The following is a 15,611-nucleotide window of genomic DNA, read 5'->3' as shown; positions in this document are numbered from 1 at the left end:
TAAGAACATTACGGAAAACTCACAAGCATAGCAAGGATAATATCTTGAGAAACCTGTTCTCAAGATATTATCCTTCACCAAAGCTAGTGATATTTGATTGTTTAGATAGCTCATAACATTGAAAAGTTACAGGTGCGTGCTGGGATTCGAACTCGGCCCCTCGAAAAGGAAGCCGAATTCCTAACTAATAGGTTATCACCGCTATGCTTATTGTAAGAGTGCTAGGACCAACCACGATCCGATGCGTAAATCACCAGTTTCATTTTTTACGGGTTATAGTCCTTATAATTTTATGTAAAAAAACCCCTAAATGTAAAAAGTTGTAGCCTGTCAATATCTGTTCCTGATATCTTTTCTTTTTTTATCGTTTATGTTCTCATTGATTTGTTTTTGTGTAGAGTGTAATCTGTATGTTGATTCTTATGTGTTGTTTTATATTATTATTATTATTATTATTATTATAAACAAATAAAACTTCACATATTTTAACAAATTTATATTTCGTACTTTCAGAGATCAAAGCCGTAAAATCCACAAAGTTACAATCGTTCGCGGACAATAGTACGCGCCGCAACCTTAATGCCTTCCCAAGTCTCGAAACCAGCTTGACGAATAAATGCAGGGTCGACAAGGAAACCGTTTATATTATTCAGGTTCCGATGAGCTGGCAGTTCATAAGTGTAGGATAGCCTGTTGCCGATAGCAACTTGGGCGTAATCACCGCAGACGCCGGACGCTTGATAAAGTATCTGGGCACTGTTACCTACTCTGTAGTTGCGGTTTTGTGGCCATTTAACAGCATCTATCCTTTGGGCCATCTGGACTCCCACTCTGTTCAAGACTGCAGAATGCGGTGGCACCTGTCTGTTAGCGAAACCGAAAAGGATCAGGCTTCCAAAACTGTGGACATCAAGGAACATGGCAATTCTAGTTCTGAATTCACTGAGGATGTTTCTTGTGACTACAGACTCGGGTTCGGAGAACGCTCTGGGACCGTGGAAGGTATCACTGCAAGGGTTGTTGCTGGAAGCAGTTCCCCAAATGAAGTCGAAGTTCCTGTTAAGGTCGACACCGATGCAAGAGGATGGGGTGAAGCCTGTGCGGCGATTCTTCCTCCACATACGAGTCTATAAACAAATAACCAATTATATTGTAGTGAGAATTTGAATTGGTTGGGGAGGTAATAGCCTAGTGGTTAAAGCTTTAGCATCCCGTTTGGGGTGATCGTGTTGTAAGCACTTTTCGGAGTTACGCGCGTTTTTTTTTTACATGTTTCAAAGATTTTTTCGAAATTTTGCGTACAGAAACTTACTACCGAGACGAAGTTAACAAGTAACTCAGCAGTTGCACTTTTACAACATCAAAATTTTACAATCCAACCCCTTTATTCGATATTGGACAGATTCTGGATTCGTCAGATTCGCGATTCTACTGCTTTACTGCTATACTACTACACTAAAAGTGCATGATTGATTCTTGTAACTTACACGAGTATGCGAAAATTCGTAGCCATCGGGGTTAGCGATGGGAAGAATGATCCAGTCGATGTCTCTGATGAGATCCGGGTCGGTGTTGTTAATTACCAACTCTTGGATGGCCCACAGAGCCACTGGAAGTGTGACCCACTCGCGGGCGTGCAGCATGCACTGAATCACAATAACTGGCTTTGTTCTGGTCTGAAAAAATAAATGTTTACATTCAAATTCATTTATTCAAAAAAGCCCTACTTTAAAGCGCTTTTGAAAGTCTGTATGTTAATAGTGACTCTAACACCAGTTCGGTAGCAGGTTCCACCGAGATGAAGCCCGCAAAAAACTAAGCAGTTGTTCTAGCATCAACAAGTTAGCCCTTGACTGCAATCTCAGCTGTTGGTAAGTGATGATGCAGTCTAAGATGGTAGTGGGCTAACCTATTAGGGAGTATGGTAGTTATACCCTAATCAGTGTCTACGCGACATCGCACCGGATCACTAAATCGCTTAGCGGCACGTCTTTGTCCGTAGTGTGGTAACTAGCCACGGGCAAAGCCTCCAGACAACATTTAAACATTCATATTGTGAACGATGAAAACTGGCTGCTTTCAAGACATGTTGTTATTTAAAAATCCATCAATTGTGGAGTTTTTTTATACAATAATTTTTTTCACACGTAATTTTTTTTTTAAACATTGTAAATGTTTTAAAAAGTTTTTCGTGAAAAGCGGCAAAACCAGCTTTCCGGAGTTACGTTTTAGTGCGTTTTAATTTAAGGAATTTAAAACATCACTTGCTTTAACGGAAAGCATCGTGAGGCTATGCATGCCTGAGAGTTATCCATCACACTCACAAAGGTGTGTGTAGTCTACCATTATGCACTAGGCCGGCGTGGTGGACTAAGGCATTAACCCTCCTCATACTGACAGGAGACCCATGCGCTGTAGTGGACCGACAATAGGTTGTTATGTTGTAGAATATTTTATTCTCTCAAAAATCGAATGCGGCCTATCGTTAAAGCAGCACGGCTAGCATGGGCAGGAGACAATTACATCCTCGGTGAAAGGATATAAATTTATCTTCTCCCACAGCTTTAACAACTATCAAAGCACTGGCGGACAAGTGGAAATAATATCCAAATAATATACAGTCAAACCTGGGTAAGTGAGAACTGGATAAGTGAGAAAACTCTATAAGTGAGAGTAAAAGCCAGGACTCGTCATTTTAAGCTCCCAAAACCTCTATTAGCGAGAAACAGAAACCTTTGTAAGAGAGAGTCGTTTTTCCCTCACGGACCTCCGTAAGTGAGACTGCTACTTATCTATACCTCTATAAGCGACAGTCGAGCAAGCAATATTCGACAAAATTTATGAGTTAGAGAAAAACATTCAAAATACAAAAACACAAACCCAAACGAAATTCACGGATTTTTTTAAATGTAAATAAGTTCTAAATAAAATAAAATTACATAGTGCATGAATATATGTCTTGTTTTTGCTGCGTACCTCTATAAGAGAGAAACACTACCCATGTACCTGCATTAACGAGAAACTCGGGTTAGTGAGAAACCTTTATAAGCGAGAATGAGATTGTGCTCCCTTGAACTCTGGCTTATCCAGGTTTGACTGTATGTGTATTAATAAACAGGGGTAAACTTCTACTATTCCATGCTCCATTGATTCCGCAGGTGGACACGTTAATTATATCCCCTGTCAGGGGACATAATCGGGGGATATAATTTTTATCTCCCGCCCGTGCTAGCCCTGCAGATACATCACCACTCGTCACACTAAACGCTAATTTTGTAGTAAGTATACACAACTAATGGCTGCTGGAGTCATTTGTTGCTGCAATAAATCTCAATTTATTTTTAAGCCATTCGAAAAACAATGAGCGAATATATGGCTAGTCAGACTGATTAGAAACATATTATCTCTTTTACTCTGGATACATACGGCAAAGTTGTTTGATGATATTCTCAGGTATCTGATTTCTCTGCCTTCAACACTCCTTCCTGCGTTGACAACGCGGGCGACTCTTGGGAATCTGTTCGCTACGTCTATGAGGTACCTGTCAACCTGGAAAAAACATATTTCATTGAATAGAATATAATCGTTATTCCTTATTAATATAATATTAATGCAGAACTGTGTTTGTTTGTTTGTTTGTCCTGCACGCCCTAACTAGGCCATCAACCTTGATTTCTGGCATAGAGGTAGTTGAAAAGAGGGAGAGTAACATGGGCTACTTTTTATCTTAGAAAAACCAACGGTTACTACGGGATTCTTAAGAAACCATAATATACGCCGACGAAGGACGCGGGTAACAGCTAGTCAAGTCGAACACCCTAGCGTAGTAAGCGCTGTTGTTCTATAAGTGGGAGATCCTAGATTCGATACGGACAGTGGACTTCTGAATTTTCTCTGGTGCTAGGCTTCAAATATGTTTAATTACTCCCTGCCGACCAAGACATGCCATCAAGCAGCGTTCTGGTACGACGCATTTCCATAACAGGTTAGCCCGCTACCATCTCTTACCACTATGTGAGATTATAGCCTATATCTAACTCGAAATTGAATTAAAAATATTGTATTGGAATTTAAAAAAAAAACAATGTCCTTATATGTTAGGGTATTAACAAGAAGCACGTACCACTGACCAACGATGGATGACGTCAAACGATAAGCCGAATCTGTCAGATCGACTGGCATTGCTTTTCATTTCAGCTTCAGCCATAAGAGCATCTTCCAAGTCCAGTTTTCTGAAAAAGGTCATTAGTAATTAAAAGGGTTTATGTTTCTATTAAATTTAAATTATTTAACCGATTTAACCGATTTAGTGTTCCGGTGCGATTTCGCGTAGAAACATATGAGAGTTATAACTACCATACTCCTTAACAGGTTAGCCCGCTACCATCTTAGAGTGCATCTGTCTGTTTGGGAGCCCCCCTTAAGTATTTATTTTTATTCTGTGTTCAATTTGTTGGTATTGCGCGGCAACAGAAATATAAGTTCTGTGAAAATTTCAACTGTCTAACTAACACGGTTCATGATATAACAGCCTGACGGACATGACATGACAGATGGACAAACTGACAGTGGACTCTCTACTCTCTAATCTGTGGGTGTGGACTATTAAAGAAGCGTTGGTCGCAGAAAAAAGTCCTGGCTTTGTAACATCAGAGAGTGGACTCGCGAGTGCAGCAGAATTATTTCGCCTCGCGAAAGATAGACAAGAATTCACGAAGCTGACTGCTAACCTTCAATAGTCGGAGAGGCACCGCAAGAAGAAGAAGAATCTGTGGGTATGGAACCCAAATAAAGTTATTTGTTACAAACACAACTTCATATCAAAGTAAAAAAAAAAGGTCAGTCAAGTAAAAAAAAAACTTACTCTTTAATATTGTCTGTGTCGATCCTGTAAGTGATACCGATAGTGGAGATTTCATCTTCGAACACCTGCTTGAGGTTAGGAGCTACGAGGATCAGACCTTCGGTTTCGAGGTTGGCGTAAGACCAAACATCTAATGTATACCGTTCTACTATTTCTATCAGCTGATCCGCTTGGGACGAATCGTATACCGTCACCCCGTATAAAGTATACCTGGAAAATTTTATAGAGAATAAAATAAGAAGATGGTTGACCAGACAAGGTGGTGGGAGGTTATCCAACGAGTTGCAAAGGGCCAGTGGCGTGCATAGAGGGTATGCACAGTGTATGCAGATGATACAAAATGAAGAAAATCTCAAATACGAGTAATAAAAACTTTAGGATAGGTTTTTTATAACTCTTACAATGCCTATCCTTAAGTTTATTTATAACTTTGACTGGAGATTTTCTCCATTGCATACCCTGTGCAATGTGCATACCTTCTATGCACGTTACTGCAGGGGGCCGCTGAATTTGGAACTCCCTACAAAAGACCTATGTCCAGCAGTAGACACCAATTGGTTAAAAATAAGCGCTCTGAAATAAAGACACAAGTTTTATCATAATTGATTATCCAAGCAGATGGCCCACCCGATGGTAAGATGGAAACCATCGCCTATAAGCAGAGAAAAACTTCACAGGGCATGCAAATAACTCATTATTCAAAGTGTTTCCCTGTGACCATCGACCTGAGGCGTAGGTGTTAAGCCTCATATGCCCAGTGGCGTGCATAGAGGATACGAACAGGGTATAGAAATGATATAAAATCAGTTATATTAATCCAGTACGAGTTATAAAAACTTAGCGTAGGCTTTTTATAACTCTTGCAATGACTATCCTTAAGTTTTTTGTAACTCGTAGTGGATTAATATCACTCATTTTATATATTTGCATACATACATGTATATACCTGTGCATACCCTCTGTGCACGCCACTGCATATGAGTGTAATCACACCGGCAACCACGCCTTTCAGATCGGAACACAGCATTGCAAAAATGCTGCTTAGCGGCAGAAATAGGCATGGTGGTAGGACTTCTCCGGACGAGCTCTACTTAATAGAACTAAAATAATTAGTAAACTACGTGCAAGTTAGTAAATAGGTGCAAGAATTTTCATCAATATCATAAAACCTAAAAAACTTTTTTGAATATTCCTAAACAGTAATTTTATAATAACAAAATTATGATATTGCCAATTTTATTAACTCACCCTTGGTATTCTTCATGTTTGGCATGAACCAAATAAACCGACACAAACAAATAGAACAGAACTTTAAACATTTTGGCCGAACTGTGAGAAAGGCCAAAATTCTTTAAGCAAATACGTTTAACGTAATCCGTTTTATTCAAATGTAATCAGTATTAAATACATCTTTGTCAATTGTCATGGAGATCAATTATTATTTGACGTTAAGTCGATTAATTTTCGATAATAATGTGTGATTTTTAAAATTGTTTCAGGATGTACAATTTTGATACCTAACCAGCCTATACTAAAGGGTCGAGATAACATAATTCATAACCCAACATTATTGTTTATCTTTTCCGTATGGTACCGTAGCCATATGGGTTAAAGTTTTCGGCTTAAAGTTTTTTGGCCTTTCTCACTGTTCGGCCAAAATGTTTAAAGTTCTGTCCTGTTTGTTTGTGTCTGTTTGTATTTTTGTGTGTATTTTTTCGTATACATTATTCTGTAATTTTAACTATAACCAACGATGTATTGTAACACCAAGAGTAAAAGGTCTTTAGTTTAATCACGTTTCCTGATGTATGGTGTCCAACGTCGGTAACATAAAGTTTATATGTATGCAGAGCGCCTAAGCATATACCTTCTACATAGCTAGATATAGATACACTACATCAACCGAATAATATTATATCAGTAGATTAAGTGACCGTCGTTTTTAATCAGCTGCGTGTATTTTGTATTGTAGCGGTCAAGGTGCAAATTTTAATTTAATAAAATAACAAATATTCAAACAATGATATCAGTTATCAGACAAATTAAATTGATTATGTTAAGCGAAGAATACGAACGAATATTATTAATTTCCTAGATGCATTGCAATTACCATATTACTAGTTTTTAAAAACTTGTTAAAGATTACTTTTTGTCTGAATCTTCGGAACCTTAGCCATGCCTATTCCCTTCTGTTTCGTTTGGGGATTGCCAATATTGTATAATATATACTTATATATTTATGATATTCATTTTATCAGTATTATCTGCACATTATTAACAGTATCTATATATAATATTGTATGTATATATATATTATTTATGTATATATAGGTTTACACCTGCCTCTTTTCTTGAGCTGTGTTCTACGCCATTGGTTTCCTGGAAGAGATCGCTATGTAAGCGATAGGGCCGCCAAATTGTATGTTAAATTTATATGTACAATTTTTTTCTATCTGTTTGTGTGGCGTACAATAAAAGTGTATTCGTTCATTCATGCATTCAATAAACTGCCTCGTTGGTCTAGTGATTAGGATGCTCATCCACGTATCACGGGGTTTTATTCTCGGGACAACCCAATAATAAATATTGATGTATTCTGTAAATAAAATCTCAGGCTAACTCGGATTTACATATACCTATAGCCTCGAAAGCCTCGTTCAGCCATCGGTCCTAGTTACTATTACTAATGTCCTTTTGAAACATTAGGTATGACTGTTTGTAGTAACTCTGCCACCGGTTTGTTTGTAGATTCTACCGAGAACAATGAGCTGTCAAATAACGACGAGCAGCATGTCCGAAGTGGTAACCAATGGACATTCGGGCCCCAACGTGCAAGGTGCTGGAATGGCGACCCCGCTCTGGTAAATGCAACGTTGATCGGCCCCCAACGAGGTGGACAGACGACATAAAATAGGAGCAGCTGGAAACAAGTGGCCGAGGATCGTGGATTTTAGATCTCCCTACAAACGACCTATGTCCAGCTGTGGAGGTAAATCTGTTGAAGTGATGATTGTGATGATTTTACCAATGACAACAAATTGAAAAATTAACTTCTGCATTCAAAATATGGAAGCAAATAGATAAAATATATAATAATCGTTAAATAAAGACCACTTTAAGAGCAACGTGGTGGGACTAAGTTTCTAAAGCTTCGTTGCTATTTATGAGGAGGCCCGTGCCCTGCAATGGGACTTGGCTAAGAATGACAAGAATGATGAGTGAATGAAGAGTAGCATAGCATGTGATTCGAGTGGGCAGCGACCCTGCTTTCTAAGTCCAAGGCCGTGGGTTCGATTCCTACAACTTGAGAGTGTTTGTGTGATGAACATGAATGTTTTTCAGTATCTGGGTATTTATCTGTATATTATAAGTATTTATGTGTATTATATTCATAAAAAAATATTCATCAGCTATCTCAGTACCCATAACACAAGCTACGCTTACTTTGGGGCTAGATGGCGATGTGTGTATTGTCGTAGTATATTTAGTACATTTATTTATTTATTTTGTAGTTATAGAGATTACACGTGATATACAAACGAACAAATTTTGAGACAAGGTGGAAAAAAATGTTGGCAACAAGGAAAAAAAAATTGTTGGCAGAACTAGTGCTATCAGATATTTTTAAGACTATTATTATAATGTGCGCCAACGATCGTAAAACACGATAGCGCAGTGGTCTGGATTATTAGATTAGATTTGAAGGTTGCAGATACAATTCTCAAATTGGACTTAGTGTTCATTGTGCTCGCCAAAATGAAAGTTTGGCTACTTGGGATTCTTATTGTAGCTGCTTACGCTAAACACGAGGAATATGACGGGTAAGTTTGTTTTAAAATTCTAATGCAGGCTAGCAATCTTACTTGATGGGAATAGGTAATGGAGTCATAGATCGACGCGTGCTTTAATTACTTGGACCAGTGTCACAGTTTATTGGAACTAAATTTCTTATTTTTTTCTACGTGGCATAGCAACGCAGTTCTAAATTTCTTGAAGGGTTGTAACTTATATCTAAGATTTGATTATGATCGAAATGAAACACGCACGCTAACCTTAAACAGGTATCGCAGTTTATTTAAACTACATTTCTTTTTTTTTTCTACTTGGCCTAGCAACGCTTTTCTAAATTTCTTTAAGTGTTATAAGTTTCAACTAAGACTTGCTAAAGATCGTAACGCGCTTGCTAAGCTTGAACAGGTGTCCCAGTTCATTTAAACTACATTTCTTTTTTCTTTTCTACTTGGCCTAGCAACGCTTTTCTAAATTTCTTGAAGTGTTATAAGTTTCAACTAAGACTTGCTAAAGATCGTAATGCGCTTGCTAAGCTTGAACAGGTGTCGCAGTTCATTTAAACTACATATCTTTTTTCTTTTCTACGTGGCCTAGCAACGCAATTCTACATTTCTTGAAGTGTTATGAGTTGCAACTAAGACTTGACTAATAGTAGCAATGAAGCGTGCTATCTTAATTTGAACCAATGTCGCAGTTCATTGTAACTGAATTTCTTATTTTTTTCTACGTGGCATAGCAACGCAGGTCTAAATTTCTTGGAGTTTTGTATGTTGTCACTAAGACTTGTCTATTATCGATAGCGCTAGCTAACTTTTTGGCAGTATTTTACCTTGCTGAAACAAAATTTCTTATTTTTGACTATACAATACCCCTAATCGGTTTCCTCATAACATCGCACAAAAACGCTAAATTGTTTAGAGCAACTTCTTCGTCGGGAGGGTGGTAACAAGCATGGCCTAAGCCTCCTACCAGCCAAAAAGCGTGACCGTAAATGCTCTGAACAACTTCTCTGATATAGAAAAGGCCTGCACTCGGTAGTGGGACTTGGCTGAGAATGATGATCATGAGAAACCCACAGCCCTAATGCCTTTTGAATTATATTTTAGATGGACATCGTACTACGTGGTACCATACGACTTCGATCAGCTAGAAGCGTTTAACTTTGTAGTCCAGAAATATGACCTTGACGTTTATGGACACCCGGCTATCAAGAGGGAGGGGCTGGTGTTAGTAGACCCGGCCAATAAGAAGAACTTCACCGATGCCTTGGAAGAGTTGGGGATTAAGTACAGAATACACACTGAAGATATGAAAACGTGAGTGAAGATTTTTATTTTCTCATTATAATATGTTAAAATTTGAATTAGGAAATTCAAAAAGAATTTATGATGATAAAGGAACTTCATAAACTTTAAATATGGAATTAATTATACCATCAAGCCGTGTGAAATGAAAATGTAAAAATATGTAACAGTTGCATAAATAGCTATTATTTCATAGATCTGTAATGCTTTATACAATGCTAGTTGCTATTGCGCAGATGTAGTATAAAAATACGAAACTTTAATTTCTTCCACAACTTTTGTTTGAGTTAAATACGATTAGAGAAACAGCTGTAAACATTTCTCACTGACAAACGCATTGACAACCAATTTCAAAACATTAAAATCTGTCAAGTTGTTTATGAGAACTTTGAACTATAATTGGACCAAGCAGGTTGCCCATCTGATAGAAATCATCATCTTGTTGGACGTGTTTATACGCTCAACAAAGTGCCGCGCTGTGTTCATCATCCAGAGGCACAGATGTTAAGGCTCGTACGCCTGCAAAAAATTCAAAAATTCAAAATTCTAAATTCAAAAATTAAAAATTCGAAAATTACAATTTCATTTATTTCAAGTAGGCCTAATATAAGCACTTTCTAAACGTCAAGTCTGTCTGTGCGTAGTGACTCTACCACCGGTTCGGAAGGCAGATTCTACCGAGAAGAAGTCGGCAAGAAACTCAGCAGTTGGCTTTTTCCAATAAAACAATTTACATTTTACATTTTAAAATTCATTTTTCTATCTTGTGAGAGATGAAAGCGGAGCCGGGTGCTTCCAAGCAACCTTGTCATTAAGAAATTCATCAATTGTATAATAACCTCGCTGTGATAAATGTGTTTTAACACATTCTTTAAACTTATGCATTGGTAGGTCCAAAATTACCTTAGGAATCATATTATAAAAGCGTATACTCATCCCAAAAATGACTTCTGCACCTTTCGCAGACGATATGCAGATGACACTAATTTATGATCATTCCTTGTAAGTTGACTGCACTTAACATAGCAATGCTGCTTGGCGACATAAATGATTATAGTAGTAGGTACTGCCGCGGACAAGCTCTATCAGGCTTTAAGTAAAACCTTACTAAAAGATATATCCATTAATAGTTGTATATTAATATTGCAGGCACCTGAATCTGGAAGATCAGATGTTCACTGACAAAGTATCAGCATCTCCGAGTAGAATAGGCGGCAGACTCCCGTACAATCAATATCAATCGGTGGAGGCGGTAATGTATTTTGGATAAATCTAATTTTATGACACAATAGCGTCAAATATAGGGAACCCTTTACGAAGGAATACTTAAGACCTAAACGCGTATAAGTAATCCTTAGAGACTTGTGTATAACCCAAGCGACACCAGTTTTTAGTTTTTAATAGAATATATTCATCATTGCATAGACGTCCACTGCTAGTCTTTTTCCACTACACGGTGCCGCATGTTTTCATAGACTCTCTTCGACTCGCTTTATGTTGTCTGTCCACCTACTGGAAGGCCTTCCAACATTAAGCTTTCAGCTTAGGAATTACACGTCCATCGGTCTTTCATGCTGTGTTCCGAACCTATTGCCACTTTAGCTTCGCACTCCTTTAGCTATGTCGGAAACTCTGGTTCTTCTACGGATTTCTAATTTTTATTACAAAAAGACACTTCGCGAATGTCACTCTGTCACTTGGTGTTTCTTAAAAAGGACAAAGTAATCGATCAAAATTTCAGATCCATAAATGATCATGGCAATACGTTCTATTCAAACACGCTTTTTGTTGTTTTGTATGCTCCTTTATTTATGGCAAACCACGGAATAAATACCTACTTAAAGAGATAGATTGCATCTTGGGGAGGTCCATGGGACTATTTTGCACAGAAAAACAAAGGGTTCCAGTGGTATTTAAAACCGGAAACAATAGACGAAGCTGCTATACTACTATTAGAAATGCAATAGTTTGTATGGATGGTTGGATGGATATTGGAGATGATATTGCAAAATTTACTAAAGTAATTTGACTGAATTTTGGAATGGAGATAGATTATACCCTTGATTTACACATAGGCTGATATTTTATCCCGGGAATATGTACAGTTCCTGCAGGATTCTGGTTCTGAAAAACCACAAAACCAAGTACAAAGCCACGGTCAACAGCTGGTAATGCACAAGACCTACACAAGTCTGTTTCAATAAGATATCTTTTAATTACGACCTAAAATTATGAACGTTTTTAGGTGCCTGTAATAGGCAACTAAATAAAGAGTTTATAATTAAATGTAAAATTTATCAATCTTGCGTTTTCCAGATACACAAATACATGGATGATGTCGCTGCAGCACATCCAAACATAGCAAGAGTAGTCACCCCCACGAATTCCTTCCACGGCCAACCCATAAAATATATGAGAATCTCAACGACAAATTTCCAAGACTCCCGCAAACCTGTTATCTTCTTGGATGGCGGTATGCACGGACGAGAGTGGTTATCTATTCCTCCAGTCACCTATGCTATAAACCAGTTGGTAGAAAATGTGACTGACCCCACTCTCTTGAGCAGATTTGATTGGATCCTGCTGCCCATTGTGAATCCTGATGGGTATAGGTTCTCCCGTCAAGGTGTAAGTATTGTAGATTCAATTACTATTTAGTCTATTTAAATATTTCAGAGATAGGATACCCGGTCCAGTTACACTTTAGATGGGCAGGTCAAAAGTTGTTGATTTGAGGCATGAGATAGTATTTTATAAGTTTTATAAGTTATCATGCCCCAACCTAAAACTCATCATTACTTTCCATCAGGCATGGAAGCGCTTGTAAAATGCAATTCATAGATATTGTATGCAATTGATATTCCCCAGTCTCTGATTGACTGATCTATTGATGGATTAAAATTCATAAATTAAAAGTAGGCCTAGTTTATAGGCACTTTTGATACGTCAAGTCTCTACTACAAACATACGGTTCGGAAGGCAGATTTGATAGAGAGAGAAATACTTTATCTTTCTGAAGACGTAAAGCGGTCATCAACTGTAACACCTGTTAAATAGAGTTTCACCCAGGAAAAATTTAATTGATATTACATTTTTCATAATATTATCGAAATTATACAAAGTTTTTACGTTTTTGAGATAGATCCCCGGACGAAATACTTCTTAAAATATCTACTTCGATATTATCAAGGGTAGAATAAAACGATCATGCACTCTGTTTAGAAAACGTTCGCCAACGGTGTGATGATGATGAAATATTTACAGAGCGTCACATGGAGGAAGAGCCGATCGATTGTCCCTGGCAATCAATGGAGTTTGATGTGTCCTGGAGTGGACATCGACCGCAATTTTGACTTCGTGTGGAATACTATTGGAACAAGCGATAACCTTTGCTCCTATGTCTATCCTGGAGAACGACCGTTTTCCGAAGTAGAAGCCAGAGTTGTGAGGGACATCCTGCATCAACACAGAAATATCTTAATGTACATCTCGTTCAGCAGTTTCGGAAGCTTCATCATGTACCCTTGGGCCTTTGACGGTTCTTTATCTGAACATGCCTTTAGACAGCATGCTGTTGGGATAAGTATGGCAGATGCCATCAATGCAGCTAAACACCCTAATTTCTTAAACTATCGAGTTGGTAACGCTGGTTTGATCCGAGGGTCTGGAATGGCCGGAACATCTGTGGATTACGCTCACAGTGTTGGGGTCCCTCTAGCTTATTCTATTGAGTTGCCAGGTCTGTTTGGTGGTTACTGGATGGATCCGATTTGGATAGAACAAATCGTTATTGAAACCTGGGAAGGTGTTAAGGCTGGTGCTCGCAGAGCTTTGGCAACCAATTGAAAAGGAAATTTACACATTGCTAGATATCCAAGCGACTTTTTAGCTGGTTTATAAATAAATATTCTCAGTTTTCCCTGTTTGTCCATCTGTGTACGCAATTGTTTAATAAATAGCTAAATCTACTTCAAAATAAGCACTATTGGCTCCACTTTACTTTGACAATATACGGTTTCGACTTTCGAAAACCAACGACGCCTGCGAGGTCTACAATTTCTCACAAAATATATATTAAAAAATCTGAATTTTAATTACATAGAATTGTGCAATTAGCGTAAAGGTGCAGCGCACTTAAAATTTGTTATTAAATGTTGTTGGATGTTTTGAAAATAAAAGTTGATTTAATGATATGATGGTATTTTATTAAATAACTATAAATATAATCATGAATACATTCTTACAGGCAAGCTCGCATACGTTTGACGTTGAGTTATTTATTTTAAATAAAAAACGGGTTGGCTTAAATACTTCATAGAGCTGTCCGTGTGAAAAACCTGAGGCGTAGTTGTTTAGCTTCGTATGCCTGTAATTACACCGGCAACCACGCCTTTGAGACCGAAATACAGCAATACAAGGCAGAAAGAAGAAGTACATCCCGGACGAGCACTGTGACACCAAGCTCTACTACTGCTCAAACTATTACCTACCTCCTGCTTCCAATTAAATGCCATCCCGTGAAATATGTTTGTATTATTGTTTAGTTCTGCTGAACTTATAAGTAAAACGAATTGTTTTTTTGACGTGACAACGTCTTATAATTTGATGGAGCCGGCTGCACGCACTAAAAAACATGACGTGTGCGGCGTTACCTCGCTCTGAGGCGTTCCATTCAAGGCTTGAAGTGCAAGCGAGAGAACGGAACGAGCGACAAAGAGGCACAGTCGGCCTCCGCGTTCGACATCTGTCTCTCTCCTACTTGAGTGAGCGATGCGTCCGCGTGGACAGCTTCTATACAATAATACATTTACATGTGTTCGGCAAGGATGAAGTGCAGTGAAAAGTGAATGTGGTGTCAATTGTATATAGCACCGATAATATCTATCAAACAAATAAAATTAAAATTTACTTTTGAAAAATGCAACCATTCCATCAGTATTATCTTACGACGTTGTCACGTTCAACTATCGTCAGTAAGCCGACTTTACAGACAACCAATTTTTTGTAATGGTCAATATAAAAATAATAATTGCTAATGATGTCTCTTAAACTATATTTATTTTTATCTATTATTATCTATATTTATTATTTTAGTTATCTATTATTACATACTACGGTTTGTAGATTACATGCTACTGTAAGATAAATTGAAAATCATAGAAGTCTTCTCATGTTTTGAGATATGTATAGTACATGTTTATAATACGCAATGGCCGATTAACGCAGTGGGCAGCGACCCTGCTTTCTGAGTCAAAGGGCGTGAGTTACTTTCCCACAACTGAAAAATCTATGCGTGATGAAAATGAATGTTTTCAGTTGTGTTAATCTGTATTTATGTATTACATAACAATATTCATCAGTAGTCTTAGTACCCACTAGTTGCGCTTTATTTTGGGATAGATGGCCATGATTTTATTGTCGTAGTACATTAGTATATGAGATAAATGCAAATGAAAATATATTGTATACATTCTTATACATTGTTTTCCTTGGGAAACGGCCTAGCTTGGCTTGAGATACAGGTTTTCTCAAGTTTAAACGTCAGTCCCCGAATTATAACTGTGTAACAAGCAATAAGCCCGTAAGCAACATTAAACAGTAGTATAGTATAGTAATAAATATCCATTCATCATTTATTATTATCTACCGTT

General features: G+C 37.7%; 2 protein-coding genes across 2 annotated transcripts; one reads left to right on the top strand and one right to left on the bottom strand.

Annotated features, from left to right (window-relative positions):
- Nucleotides 1-539: 539 nt before the first annotated feature.
- Nucleotides 540-6,183, bottom strand: LOC120625062 (carboxypeptidase B-like). The gene is made up of 6 exons (XM_039891973.1): nt 6,113-6,183; nt 4,865-5,074; nt 4,124-4,232; nt 3,427-3,549; nt 1,488-1,676; nt 540-1,127 (listed from the first exon to the last, which is right to left on the bottom strand). The coding sequence occupies exons 1-6, from the start codon at nt 6,181-6,183 to the stop codon at nt 540-542; spliced, it is 1,290 nt and encodes a 429-aa protein (XP_039747907.1).
- A 2,437-nt stretch (nt 6,184-8,620) lies between these two features.
- LOC120625398 (carboxypeptidase B-like) lies at nt 8,621-13,806 on the top strand. The gene is made up of 5 exons (XM_039892444.1): nt 8,621-8,685; nt 9,763-9,972; nt 11,110-11,212; nt 12,277-12,588; nt 13,225-13,806. The coding sequence occupies exons 1-5, from the start codon at nt 8,621-8,623 to the stop codon at nt 13,804-13,806; spliced, it is 1,272 nt and encodes a 423-aa protein (XP_039748378.1).
- The last annotated feature ends 1,805 nt before the right edge of the window (nt 13,807-15,611 follow it).

Source organism: Pararge aegeria, chromosome 7 (assembly GCF_905163445.1).
Source record: "Pararge aegeria chromosome 7, ilParAegt1.1, whole genome shotgun sequence".
Classification (NCBI taxonomy): Eukaryota; Metazoa; Arthropoda; class Insecta; order Lepidoptera; family Nymphalidae; genus Pararge; species Pararge aegeria.
Note: the sequence above shows the minus strand (reverse complement) of the source record. Positions and strands in the feature narration are given on the sequence as shown.

Bases quoted from the DNA above. Each gene is read 5' to 3' on its own strand.
- LOC120625062 (XM_039891973.1), bottom strand. From the start codon at position 6,183: ATGTTTAAAGTTCTGTTCTATTTGTTTGTGTCGGTTTATTTGGTTCAT. The intron at 4,233-4,864 runs GTAAGTTTTTTT...GACCTTTTTCAG, and splicing joins GACACAGACAATATTAAAGA to AAAACTGGACTTGGAAGATG. The intron at 1,128-1,487 runs GTAAGTTACAAG...ATTTGTTTATAG, and splicing joins ACGAATTTTCGCATACTCGT to ACTCGTATGTGGAGGAAGAA.
- LOC120625398 (XM_039892444.1), top strand. From the start codon at position 8,621: ATGAAAGTTTGGCTACTTGGGATTCTTATTGTAGCTGCTTACGCTAAA. The intron at 9,973-11,109 runs GTGAGTGAAGAT...TTAATATTGCAG, and splicing joins CACACTGAAGATATGAAAAC to GCACCTGAATCTGGAAGATC. The intron at 12,589-13,224 runs GTAAGTATTGTA...AAATATTTACAG, and splicing joins ATAGGTTCTCCCGTCAAGGT to AGCGTCACATGGAGGAAGAG.